The 14554-nt window shown below is 42.7% G+C and overlaps 1 protein-coding gene across 1 annotated transcript; it reads left to right on the plus strand.

Annotated features, from left to right (window-relative positions):
• The first annotated feature begins 9840 nt into the window (after positions 1 to 9840).
• On the plus strand, positions 9841 to 14309 carry sem1 (SEM1 26S proteasome subunit). Its single transcript, XM_079522589.1, has 3 exons — positions 9841 to 10061; positions 11049 to 11142; positions 14107 to 14309. The coding sequence occupies exons 1-3, from the start codon at positions 9986 to 9988 to the stop codon at positions 14147 to 14149; spliced, it is 213 nt and encodes a 70-aa protein (XP_079378715.1). The 5' UTR covers positions 9841 to 9985; the 3' UTR covers positions 14150 to 14309.
• Positions 14310 to 14554: the final 245 nt, after the last annotated feature.

Raw genomic sequence — 14554 nt, forward strand, 5'->3', positions numbered from 1 at the left:
AACATGCATCACAAAAACAGGCAGCCTTTTAAATGGTCTCGCACGCAACTTTATTTGCCTGTAAATAATTTTCCAACATCCCATTCAAGAAACTGAACGTTTGATTCCAATTTATGAGAGCGTGTTTCACAAATTCTTTCCAGGCCAACACTAACTGTAACTGGCAGACATATCGACAAACTCTCCCCCACCCTCCTATATCTCTTTGAGTGGAACACCCGAACAAATTACACACATTAACCACTTGAACCCCATGCATGCAGCATGCCTATTCTGGGGGGGAACATTTGTCCAAAATAGCTAATCTACAAGGAACAATTTGGTATAAACGGAAAAAGCATCCCAAGTCCCATTTCTTTTTTCTTTTAATTTATTTTTTTATCCCACGTTTTTGCATCAAATTTTTTCACCCAGTGTTAATTATGTAATGTAATCCTGGGCGCTACACTTCCTCTGCCAACCTGGGGAGAGCAACGGACTGACCTCATGCTTCCTTCTATACATGAGGAGTCCAAGCTGCTTCTTTTCACCTGACAGGGGAGAGTTTCCCCAGCCGGACGTAGAGCGTGGAAGGAGCACTTTATTCCGACCAGTTCCTTTCCCCTCCATCAGGCGCCCCGGCTGGCCGGGGGGAGGCAGTATAGAGACCAGGATTACTGCATGATTTTTGTGAGGGTACCTACCCTAGGGGACACGGGGAGAACATGCAAACTCCACACAGAAAGGCCCTTTCGCCAACCCCGCCTCGGGTATATGGGCACTGATGACGCGGAGGAGAGAACACGGCCCCAGCGTCCCCAGCGGGAATCAAACCCATGCAGGACCTTCTAGCTGTGAGGCGACAGCAATACCGACTGTGCCATGCATACAGAGCTGAAGTGGTGAATGTGTTTTGTAAATTGTAATCAAACTTTTAATCTCCACAGTAACTAGTAACTAAAGTTTTCAAATAATTGTAGTGGAGTAAAAGTTCAAAAAGAATGCTCTGAGATGTAGTGGAGTAGAAGTAAAAGTACAGAAAATTTGACATATACTCAATTACAAGTACAAATACCTCAAAAGTTAAAACTGTACTTAAGTAAACGTAAGTATAAATGTACTTAGTTACTTTCCACCACTGAGGAGGGGTTAGCGCCCCTCAAAAATGGATATCAATGTTATAGTGTTTGATTAATAAATAAGTAGGTCAAAACTAAAAAAAAGGTGTGAACTTCCAAACTATACTATGTGTTCCTGACTCATTAGCACAGCACAAAGACCACTGATATTCACTGAATATAACTGAAACGGACTGGCCTTCTGTTAGATTGGTGAAATTTCGGTGTGCTCTAAATTCAAATCTATATGCATCAGTTCATTAGAAGGGGTGTAACGAACTGCAAAATGACGATTTTAATTTAAAATATCAAAGTATATCGATATGTAAACAGCAAATATCTTATCGTTTGACTTTGTATCGTATCGTTTTGCTATGGAAATAATCACTTTAATCAATACTACAGTAAGTACTTGTGCATTATATTTAGCAATTTTAAGAAGAAACAAGAAAAATATGGGTTTAATTACTTTTACATTCCATATAGCTACAATTGGTCTATCGAAAAATGTGTGTATTCTCTGTGTTCGTGTCAAGGTGCGGGTTTGTTCATATGTGTTCAAATACAATGTCCATCTATTTGCCAGAGAAGCACTGTGTTTACTTATTTATATCTTAATATATAATATTAAATCTTTCCCTTAAAAAACCTGCAGTATCCACAAGTTTCACACATATTTAATGAATTTGCTAATTAGTTACAAATCATTGAATCGTATCATATCGTATCGCCATAATGAACCAATATCGTCCATGTATGGTATCGTCAACCATGTATCGTGATACGTATCGTATCGCTGTTAAAATGTATCGTTACACTATATAGTCATTAGTGTATGTCTATAGTTAACATGCACACTATAAAAATAGAAATCACACCCGTGTGAACTGAGTGGTGTAAGGTCTTATATAGCCTGATCAGCTGTGGTCTGACGTAATGTCTGACGTAATGAAATCACACCCGGGTGAACTGGGTGACCGTAGCAACCATGCTCATTTTTGTACGAACAGACAGACAGACAGACAGACACGTAAACTAACAAAGCCAGTCGTAGGAGTGGTTTACACCACTCAGAAACCCAGTGGCAATGTGTGGTGTCATTGGAGTATGATGTACCTCGGGCTGAACGCTGAAATTATAATAAGAATAAATTGGACCATTAACACATAGCCTTCGACAACCACCTTAATGACAAATCACCACTTTCCCTCTCACCTCCTTGTGTTTCGTCTGGGCTCTACCCAGGGTTCTTTGCTCAGCTAGAGCCCGAGGGCCACACATCATTGGCTGAGAGGCTTATAAGCCTTGCCTATGGCCATCCTCTCGAGAAAATTATTCTTGGTTTTGTGCCCTGCTTGGATGACTCTTTTGGGTCCATTTCTACACTCTCATAGTTGAATGAAGACTCAGGACTTTGCTGTGTCGACAATGCAGACCGACCCGTTTTTTAAAAGAATTTTAAGCTGCAGTGTGTGGGAAATGTGGTGTTTGGCGATGGTAGGTGGATTGCGTCTACGTCACTAATGGTTTGTGCACACAATCTGGCCCAAGTAATTAATCATTCATACATGTCTTAACCGTTTCCTTCTTCCCTGAATGCAATCTGAGAGAACTCAATTCGGGAGCGGTTTGGCCCTAAAGCGTCATGCAAATCTGAGCCTGTTGCCGCCTTTTCCTCTCCGCTTAATTTAAGAAGTTTATTTACCTCTTTCTGCAATTTGAAACTTTTCTTTAATTGATTGTGAACAACAGAAATGGAGCCCATCCCTGGTGTAGGAATCCACTGGAGGAGAAGAAACAATTATAGAATGGTAATGACTTTACCGATGGGGGATATTCAGTGTTTAGTCTTGCGTATACTTGTCTTTCCTCCCTGTTTTATTGTTAACTTCCCCAATGCAAATAACAATAGCTGTGAAAGGAATCTAGATTGACACCTGGGAAGTAAAGCTAATCAGAGCGGGGAGAAAAAAAAGAAAAGAAAAAGAAAAAACATGATTAAACATGCCTCCTGTACTGTGAATTCATTCAACTCCATTCAGTCATTTAAAAACAAATAGCTCTGTTTTATGAGAAAAGACACACTGGGCTGCATAGAAAGTCACCCAACTGGGACTATGTATAGTTGTCCGGCTGTGTTGATAAAATGCTTATAATTACACCTGTATTAATGACCAAGCTGAACAAACACTCAACCCCTTGACCTTATAGCATGGAAGAGAAGAGTTGGTATCCTGTTCAACACGTATATGGTCAGGCCCCCAAAACCCAATGAATGTGGGATGCCAAAATTAAACGCAAGTCCAGGTGACCACCGGTGGTCGCTGTCTGTGGCCTCGTTCTGAGGGTCTAACTACTTAATAAGTGGCTGTTCCAGGTTTCCTGGACAAAGTCCAGACCCACCGAGGCCCCTCCGAACCGACCCCCAAAAGCATAAGGAGGGCTTCATTTATCAATCAGACCAATCACAGACATTTCCGGGGCTAGGGACAGCCACATGTTGGGGATTAGGCCTATGGAATTCCGCATAGAGGGGAAAAATGGCCAAATTGTGGAGAGTTAGTGGGTTGACGATTATACCAAATCAACAACAGAGAGAGTTGGATTACGCTACATTCAGAGTCGGATCAATGTCCCGTAGGTGTCGTGTGTCATTCTGAATTCGGAACACATCAGGCATCTCACAAAAAAAGCTTATGATTTATCCAATAGTACTTGGTCACTCATTTGCCCTCTAAGGGTGATCACTCATGGTGTGTGAACTTGAGCCAAACGGACACACAGGTTTCCCACGCCGCGTGCAGCTAAAACAGCAGAGCACCTCGATCTGCTTTTAAAATCAATGCTCATCTGAAAGTTGGAAAATGGGTAATTATCGTTGGGGTTTCGCGAGGTGTGCAACTGATTGCAGGGCCAATGTGGGGAGGTGAGCTGTCACGGTCTCTTCTGGCATGTTGTGTCACTGCAGCTCATTTCCATCTCCCCACACACACAGATGACAGATGAGAGGCTGGTGGTGGGTGTCAGACCAGAGCAAAGCGCGGGGCTTGTCAATCACTCACCGAATCCCCCCTGCTGTGAAACATCACACACTCTCTGACATGCCATGACTATAAGTACAGGGAGAGGTGTGTCTGTCTATCTGTGTCGGAGAGAGAGACACCAACAGCCAAAAGGGAAGAGAGAGAAGAGAGAAAGAACGAATGGATGCTACAGACAGTACATTGTGACCCTGTGCATTAAGTGTGTGATGTATGTGTCACATTCACCCATTCACACACCCACACTGACACACATTTTGTCGACTAAAACCATGACGAAAAATGTTCGTCGACTACCTTTTTTCACAGACGAAAACTACATGGAAACTAAATGAAAACTATAAAGCTATGATGACTAAAAACTAAGACTAAATATGAAGATAAAAAAGGGGGTCCAAGGCACTCTGTTCCAGTGAAGTGAAAAAGCCTTTATTTTATTTATGGCATGGCAAAGATCATTAGAAAAGGGAGGACCAACGCGTTTCGGCTACAAGCCTTCGTCAGGGTCCCAGTATGTATCACTAAGACTAAATATATTGACAATGTCGTCAACAAATAAAAACTAGACTAAAATGTTAGGAAGGGACTAGTGGAGAAGAGATCCACTATAAGTAAAAGACACAAGTCATTTCACACAAAATGTATACTGTACCAATTATATAATCACTGATAACCTGTTCTTAATTAAAAAAAACATATTTTGACAAAACAAAACAAGTTTTGAATGAATTATTTCTATAGCCATAAGGCATAGGCTAAGGACTACAGGTAGCCTGGTGTTTCTCTGTAGACATGCACCATATGTCATCACTCACAAAGCCCCATTGTGTTACTGATCCTGAGACACATCACAGCACAATAGATGCACTTCAGGCCTGAATCAGCGAGGCCTCGCTGGGCACAGACCAAAGAAAACATGTATCATTTTACCTCATAATGTGAAGGATGGCCTACGTGAAGAGTCCTACATGAAGAAGATGGCATTGGAAGAATACCATCAATAATTATCAATCAAGTTCTCAATTTCAAGACCTCAATTTGTAAATATATATGAGTTTATACTTTGTAATTGAACATCGTGCACGTGATGCGCCGCATTACACAGTCCTTCCGTTATTTATTTCCGTTGCATTTGGATGCATTTTCCCCCGATCGACCATGTATTATTGCCAAAGAAATTAACCATGATTTTACACAGAGGAAAGCTTAAGCTAATGAGTTGATGTCGGCATGAGGATATGCTTTGTGGATAATAGGCACTTTCAATAAGAGTGCTTTTCATAGAGGGGGTTATCACCTATGGTGAGAGTGTGTGTGAGTGCTTTTTTGCAGACAATATAGGTCTATATGCCATAGCAGTGCAGATGCAGAGGCAGTGTAATATTGGCAGATTGCTGGAAGTAGCTTGTAATTTAGAATTTTATTGAATGATAGTTTAAAGGTCTGAAACCACAGCTACTAAAAATGTGATACGGAATTATGATGTATTTATGCAAAGTAGAGTGTCTACCACAGTGCTGTCTGTGTAAAGCCTACTGTACGTAGAAGTTATGTTACATTAAATTAAATTTCCACCACGTGGGTGCTAGAAATTGATATATAACGGTAAAGGCCCACAAGTCATATTTGTCCATTGCCCCTATGTTGTGACACTTTTTATTATATATACTTTACACTTAAACAGTTGAGATTCACTTATAGTGCTGTCATTGTTCCTCTGGTCTATAGATTCCAGTGGGTCGGGGGTTCACGCGGTACTCGCTCCGCTTCTGGAAAACGGAGCTAGACCCCCCATATTTCATTTCTGCCCTGCTGATAGCATTTATCAGCGGTGTCCTGATAAAAACAAAATATGCAACTTAAGCCCGAGCAGGGCTAAGCCGCAGAGGTGGACAGGATTACCTGGGGGGGTAGCCGGGACAGGCATCAGATTGTACTGTCATAAAGGACCATTAGCCTCTTGGCAAACTGTACCTCAAGCCCAAGATGACAGGGCTTTTCAAGACAGACAGGGGGGGAAAATATGAAACTTAAATTCTTCATGACAGACATCTGAATGAATGAGCCCACCACCGAAACAGGGACACATGACACAGAATAAAGAGTGGGAAAAGATATCCCCTTTTGTTCATAAAATAATTCTGTTTGATGGTTTATGGGTTTTCATTTGACTGAATTATCAAGTTTCTGTACGAATTCGATAATTTCCTGTTCTCCATTGGATGTAAGTTTCTTCTTTTTTTTCCTTTTTTGTATCAAGAGACAGAGTTACCATACAACACACAATGACCTAGACTCACTGACTGGCTGGGATTAAATTTAATACAGCTTCTTGACAGACATATCCTGGAAACAGATCGGTCCCCTGCAGATTTCCTCGGAGCAAAGCTCACATGTTTTTCAGGGATTTGCCTCGTTAATTGGCTAGTTATGTCCCCTTAATCCATGATGATCGCTTACTTGTATATCTAAAGGCTTTTGTTTTTAGCTCATATGTAAGATCATTTTTTTTAGATCATTCTATTATCGTGCTTGTCTTGATGCGACACGTCCTCAAACGCAAAGCGAATTAAACAGATTTCAGACAATTATTCTATTGCACACTTCACGGCACAGCGGTGCATGGGCCACAAAAGCTAAACCACAGGTCGTTTCTACGGCATTCACACGTCGAATTTTGAGATGTTCCATAGGAACGGTGACAATGTATGGTGGCAGTGTGTGCCTGCTGAAAGGAGTTATGGGGCCAGGGTGGATTGGTGGTTGACATCCAGACAAAAGTACGCTCCCCCCCGAGTAGAGTAAGCCAGGTATAGGAGCAGACAGCACTGCAGACAGGACGCTGTGTTACTGTGCATTGCCACTTTCCCTGGCTGGTTGAAAGAAGAGGTCTCATTTTGTCCATTATCTTGGCGGGGGTGAGGGGGACCCGGCCGGGGTGGGGTTGCCTCTCACTCTTTGGTGTAGAGGGGTGGTGGGGTTGTAGTGGGACTAGTAGTCACTAGGGTATACACACATGCACTCAGGCACAGCACGCACGCACGCACATGGCGCGCGCACACACACACACACACACACGTGGCACGTACACACACACACACACGCGCGTGCACGCACGCACCCATACACACACACACACACACACACACACACACACACACACACACACACACACTTGTCTATCTCCGACCTCCACTCGCTTACATACACCCACCTCTCACTGTTCACTGCCTAAAGGGCATATCTCGATCTGGGCCTGTGATAAAGAGCCTGGTCGGGGAGGGGGGGGGGGGGGGGGGGGTGGCAGACTATCAGACTGGCTGGGCAGGCTTGGCTTGGAGTCTTCCTCTATCTCCCCTCTGTCTCTATACCTGTCTGTCTCTCTCTGTGCATATTGGGGCTGCCGGCTATATCCCAGAGGGCTCTATGAAAGGACAGAAATGTGACGCAGCCACTTGGAGAGAAGACGTGGAGTCTGTCTGGGGGGGGGGGGGGGGGGTTGGGGGGGTAATGTTTAATAGCCCCTCCACCCCCCTCCATATCTCCATTCTACCTCCACCCCACCTCCCCCTCCTCTCCCGAGCAGAGAGACTTCAGGCGCCACAATGTAACAACAGTCTCAGGTATGCTGCAGGGTGGACGTTACAGGCACTTCCCAGGCCTTCACCTGTACATCAGACTGCATGACGCAGCGGGGCACCAGAATCAAGCCGTGCACGGCCCCGGGGAGGACACGTCCTCGACAGAACGCCGCCCTAGACAGTCAGTCATTCAGAACCAAAGTTCACAATGAGAGGCGTGTGAATGAAATCGGCGAGTGATTGCTCTTGTCGTTTTTATAGCCTATGGCCTGCTGGAATGTGACCAACCCTGCAATGACAGCATTGTCTCTTGAGCTTGTTGACACTTTGCGTGAAAAAAACACGCAAGGCATCCATTTCCAATCAAAAAGCCAACCACAGGATGAAAGGTTATTAACCTGTCAGCCAGCATGTCATGCCTTCTTCTATTATTTCGGTATCATGTTTTCTACAAATAATAACAGAATTGCATGAAAGGATGCAGCCATCCAGAGCTGCAGATCTCTCACCATCAGAGGATCCTTATTTCAGGTCGTAACATTGTTTCTATATTCTTGCATGAGAAACTATATGAGAGTCTAACAACACGTGTGGAGTCTCCATCTCCTGTTTGATTGCTCTTTCAAAACTAACAACCCATGTGTTTTACACATGCATTTCCACATCATAATTGACATGAGGTTGTTTCAGAAAACTCATACAGTAGCATTTATGTCTCTCTCTCTCTCTCTCTCTCTCTCTCTCTCTCTCTCTCTCTCCTGTTCCCTTGCTCCTCTAAATGTTGTGGCATTGTCATGTGTAAGGGCTTAGGATGATTACAAAATAATTTGAAAATAGAATAAGTGCACAGAGTCTAAGTTGAGGTTTAGTCCGTCTGTCAACATATGACAGCTGCAGGGCAATTTTCATTGTGGCACGAGTGGTTTTGTGGTAAATGTGCACTCTCATTTATCTAAACTACATCCTAAGCTGTGGCTGCCGCTTCATTATTGGAACAGGCCACATGGTTCACAATGTGCATTTTGTTCCTAAATGAAAAATCTGTGCCGAAATTTGACTGACTTGAATGCATATGTTTTGAGGGTGGGGGAAAGAGCACAAAGCTTTTGTTCTCCAGGCACGTGTGTGTGTGTGTGTGTGTGTGTGTGTGTGTGTGTGTGTGTGTGTGTGTGTGTGTGTGTGTGTGTGTGTGTGTGTGTGTGTGTGTGTGTGTGTGTGTGTGCGCGTGCGTGCGTGTGCATGTGTGTGTGCGTGCGTGCGTGCGTGTGTGTGTGACTGTGTGTGTGTGTGCGTGTGTGTGTGTGTACGAGAGAGAGAGAGAGAGAGAGAGAGAGTGCATATCAAACCACATTTAAAAATGAAAACAAGCAAACATATGCTTTTTGGTAACCTAATAAGAAAACTATGCTTCACCTACCAGACCGTGAAATGTCACTAACTGCAACAGATGCAGGCACGCAGCACAACATACCAACATTTCCATCATGTCATCCCACCCAGACTATTTTAGGTGGTTCAATATCTATTCATTGCTCACTAGACTTTCATTCATTGCAGACTGCAGTGCAGACTTCTTCGTTTAACACAGTGGTTTTCAACCAGTGGTCTGGGGACCACCAGTGGTCCTTGACGGGGTTTCAGGTGGTCCCCAGCTAAATGATGCAGAGTTGGTAACCAAATGGACCCTTATAGATTGTTAACTCTTGAGTGTAAAATTATCATTTTACGCTCTCAAGAGTTAAATAATTGTTAAACATCTGCATTCGTTAATGAATTACCAGTATTTACAAGAAGTCTACACAATTACATTTTTTTTTTAAAGGAATTTTATTTTATTTTGATCAACATTATCTCTCCTATTTATGGTACCAAACTACCAACATCAATACAGCATGGAATTTAGACAAAATCTTATACAACGATAACAAAATATTCTTAGTTTTGAGTCTGAGAGGCTAAACAATGTCATCAAATGGTGGTCCGTGGCTCAAATGCCAACTAAAATAATGGTCCTTGTAACAAGGACCTTGTTTGATATGAAAGAGGTTGAAAACCACTGGTTTAACACATAGGGGTTTAACATATAATACCTTCTGCGTTTTCCTGCGCAAACAGCCCTCCCTTGAAGCGCATCGGTATCCCACAAGCCCTTGGTCGGTACTCGGGTAAGCTATTCATTGTGGTTGACAGACAGCACTGTTTGCATCAGCAGCACACACACACACACACAGGCAGGCGGAGAAAAACAAACAAGCGACGAACGAACATGACAGACAAGAAAGGGACAGTGGACCTGGGACTATTAGAGGAGGATGATGAGTTCGAGGAATTCCCAGCCGAGGGTAAGTAGCTAACTCATCGTGGAGAAAGTAGATAATACGGTTTTGATAAAAGTGTATGAAAGGGCCCAACAGCAGTGAGTGACTCAGCTAGCATTGCTATGCTAACGTTAGCATTAGTTAGCAAGCTTGCTATAGTTGCTTAACTGACAGTAAAAGCTCCGTTTTCAATATCCGACTCTAGAGAAACGTTTTTTTCCCCCCCCTCCCCCATAATTGTAACTGTAGTGAATGAATCTCTTGTCTGTAACGTCCGTGCTAGTTCTATTACTGCTCCCAACTAGCCTGTAGTGTAGCGGACTCAGCAGGCAAGCAAGGGACTAAATTCTTTTCGCTCCTATGCCACCAAAATGTGGAACGCCCTACCAACTGTCATTAAGACATGCGAATCCCTTGACTCCTTCAAAACCGCTCTCAAAGGGCACCTACGGATGGCTGCAATTCGAAACTGGCCCCCGTAAAATCTGAATCCCCCCCCCCCCGCCCCCCCCTTCTTTCCCCTCACTGTATATATTTCTTTTCCCTTTTTACCTCCTTTTTGATGAATTCCTGTTCTGTCTATAGAAGTGTCTATTTGTACGTCTCTAAATGTTTTGATGATTTGAACATGGTGGACCCTGTTGGAAACAAGTGTAATGCTTAATTGGGTCGTCCACTCACAGTTAACAGCCTTTGTATTGAGTTTGTGCTTGAAATGTACTGTAATTCTGCAAACTGTTAATAAATTCTTCAATCAATCAATCAATCAAGCAAACGGAAAATAGCCGATCTACAAACCCACAACACATCGCAAATGCGACGCGCTGTGTGTTTGTAGATCGGCTATTTTGGGCGCGAGACACCGTCGTACGAGGGACGTGTATTCGCCAGTCTTTGCATCCATCTACGCGCATACACATACATATGTCGCAGACTTGCTGCTGGACTGATTGTTGGCTGATTGTAGTGAAATGGTTTTTAATTGCAGGTTTGTTTTTGTTATATTTTCAGATTGGACCGGGCTGGAGGAAGACGAGGATGCCCACGTGTGGGAGGATAATTGGGATGATGATAATGTAGAGGATGATTTCTCAAATCAACTCAGGTAACCCAAAACAAATCGTGGCTGTCGTCTGGAACTCTGCATACCTTGTACAATGATGACAGATCCTCTTTTTTTTGCATACATTCTTAAAGGTTTTAGTAGCAGTTTGTCATGACATTTCAGCATTTTGTATGACTGTGTTGAATGGTGGAAAAAATCACACCCGTTTGAAATGAGGGGCGCTCATTTGAAATTGCTACATAAGGTGGTCCCTTATTGGCAAAGCCCTCCCACCAACATGTGTTGGTTAGCCGATTTGCTTGTTTACATATGACGTAAGTTTTCCCTTCAATGGCGTTTGATGTTTAATTTACATCATATTTAGTGGAATTATCAGCTCTTATCATGCATCATCTCATACTGGACAATCAGAATGCCTGTTGCCTGTGATTGGTTGGCTGATTTGCTCGTTTACATATGTAATTTACATCATATTTAGCGGAATTCTGAAGTCATTTCTCCGTTCATTATCAATGGCAAATATTGAGACTGGCGGGGACAAGATTTAGCGGACATTTGACCGGAATTCCCTTTTCATTGTCAATGGCAAATCTTGAGACGTGTGGGGACAAAAGCTGTTTATAGGGGCTAGCGCCCCTTAAAAAATAGTTTCCCCCCCTGTAATGACATGCCCAAATTAGGGCTGAGAGGTTGAATCAAATGTGCTTGGACACACCAAGGTGCACACAATTACAAATTGGAGTAAAGGCATTAGTATAAACAACGGCAGCTTTAGCCAATGAGCATAAAGGTGCTCTTCTATGCCCTTCTGCTCTCATGTTGTGCTTTTACACACACACACACACACACACACACACACACACACACACACACACACACACACACACACGGTGCATTGAACCCATGTACTGTACACATTTTGAATTACCCATGTGTGTTCACTTGAGGAGGCGTATCGGGCCTTGTTTTCACATATGACACACACCTTATTTGAGTGGTGTAAACCACTCCTACAACTGGCTTTGTTAGTCTGTCTGTCTGTCTGTGCAAAAAAAATGAGCATGGTTGATGCTGATTGGTTGATGCTGATTTCATTACGTCAGCCATTACGTCAGAACACAGCTGATCAGGCTATATAATACCTTACACCACTCAGTTCACACAGGTGTGATTTTTTTCAGTGCGGGAGGGGTGAACTACACATGCATACACCGTCATACCTGGTAAATGTACTGGTGCAACCAATGAAAATGTTTAGTTGCTCATAGGGCGGGGGCGATATGACCAAAATCTCATATTCCGATCACGACATAGCATTCTTTTGGTACAATGAATGAATAGTTTATATAAAATTGCCACGTGGAAAAGCATTTTGAAATGATTTACTCAACAAAAAAAGCCGGTAACGTACAATATATTTATTTTATTTAGAACCTTGAGAGAGCGAAAACACCATAACAGCAGCTAACACTACTCCAAGACCAATCCATCCCCCCCCAAAATAGGCTCCACTGCAGGGCTTGACATTAAGGCTTGTCCTGTTGTCCGGGACAACTAATAAATCTTTCCGGGCAAGTGCATTAAAAATGTACTTGTCCGAAGGACAAGTGCTTCAAAAAGTTAATGTCAAGCCCAGAGTACTTTAGGGCCGCGGTTCCCTAAAGTTTTGGGCCGTGCACCCTGTTACCTCCCGACCTAGCCGACACACCTAGACTGAAAGGAGATGTATGTGCGACATATATTTAATACATATTGAATAGCAGCCTAATCGGCAGCTGCGCAAAATGTAATGTATTTTTGAATGAATTATTCATATTTAATGTCTTTGTTAGAACATGTCACATAAAATCAAATTTATAAGGTGATAGCTAAATAAGTGCCATAATCCGATTAATCGATAATGAAAACGATCGTTAGTTGCAGCCCTACTAAATACAAACACACACAGCTTTGTGTTACTATACTTCAGAGGACGTCAACATTTCAGAACGGCCATAACCCTAATGCTAAAAATTGCCTATCTACAAGTTCACAGGCTTTAGAACTAGGATTGAGTGTTGCACCAACTCACAAAAGCCATGTTTCTCGACCGTGTAGATTGGATCCATGTCTTTGCAGATGTGCTTGGCTCCTTCGGAGGCAAAAGCCTGTTGCAGCGTCTGGGTTTTTCCCTAAGCACTAAAGTCAATGTTACTCCACTCAACCCTGCTTTTGCTGCTTTCAAAAATGTACTCCTGTATTCTTTGTTGCACACAGGTGATAAAATAAGTTGGTCGTGTTGGAGTCCGTTGTTATGACCGGGCAGCGGCCTACTGTCCAAACTACTGTGGTCTGGTCCGTGTCGGTCTTTTAAAAATCCAAACCACATGCGACAGAAGTTCCCCCTTTTCCTCCTGCTTGTGTTGGCTGGTCATCTTATTGACCATCATCTTGTTGAGAATTCATGCTATCCCGCTCTGAATCTCGTCCGCTGTCGTCTCCCTTCATGTTTTTGTTTCTGTATTAGCACTTAGCAGCGTGCCGTATTGTATAGCGCTGTGACGTGAAATACTGCCGTAAAGCCTGTTTTGCGACACAGTGATATAAACGATAGACATTTTCTATCGTCCACTCCAGACGAGATATATTGTCATATCGCCCAGCCCTAGTTGCACAGATGTTTTGTCGCACGTGACCAAAATGGTTGCACTCTAGAGACCTGACTGACTAGTATTATGCCATTGTTTTATTCAGCCCAATTACGATGGCTTTAATGTTATGAGGGTTATATAATTAAGTAATTTCTAGAAGATATCATTATTGTTAACAGGCATAGCTGCCAGCTTTGCGCAATCATGAAATCCATAGCCAGCATGCGTTTGGGCAATGTATTATATTTTTCACTCCCATCTCCTAATGGTTTTCCCAATCAATAGCAGAGGGTACTTACGCCTTAAACACCCACCTGTAATCATCTCCACTGACTCGATTTTTCTTGGTTCTATTCTTTTCTATCCCCTGCAGAGCGGAGCTCGAAAAACATGGTTACAAGATGGAGACATCGTAGCAGTGTACAAGACCCTTCACAATCGGCAAATGTTGGATTATATGGACTTTCATGTTTGAATATTCCTGGCTAGCATTCCCACTGTCGGGGATAGCTGCTTAATTGTTTTTGTTTTTGTTTGTATTACATGTTTACTTAAGTAAAGTCTTTGGCGAAAATTGTCTGTTTGGCAGTTTTTTATTTTTCACATTGGTTTACTACATGCTCTTATCACAATCACATTGTCCCTTGGTCGTGTCACCAATAATTCTAGGTCTTTTTTATTTTAACATACGTATGAATAGTCTAAATTGCTGGTTGAAACTGGGCTGCATAATTACAATTTATTTTACGCCACTAATAAGCACTGTAAAATCTTCTACTAAATAATGAATCACGATGATCTCCATGACTTGCTAACTTGCT

This window comes from Electrona antarctica (genome assembly GCF_951216825.1).
Source record: "Electrona antarctica genome assembly, chromosome: 15".
Taxonomy (NCBI): Eukaryota; Metazoa; Chordata; class Actinopteri; order Myctophiformes; family Myctophidae; genus Electrona; species Electrona antarctica.

Coding starts and splice junctions, on each gene's coding strand:
- sem1 (XM_079522589.1), top strand. CDS start 9,986: ATGACAGACAAGAAAGGGACAGTGGACCTGGGACTATTAGAGGAGGAT. Junction 10,062..11,048: donor CGAGGAATTCCCAGCCGAGG/GTAAGTAGCTAA, acceptor TTATATTTTCAG/ATTGGACCGGGCTGGAGGAA. Junction 11,143..14,106: donor GATTTCTCAAATCAACTCAG/GTAACCCAAAAC, acceptor TATCCCCTGCAG/AGCGGAGCTCGAAAAACATG.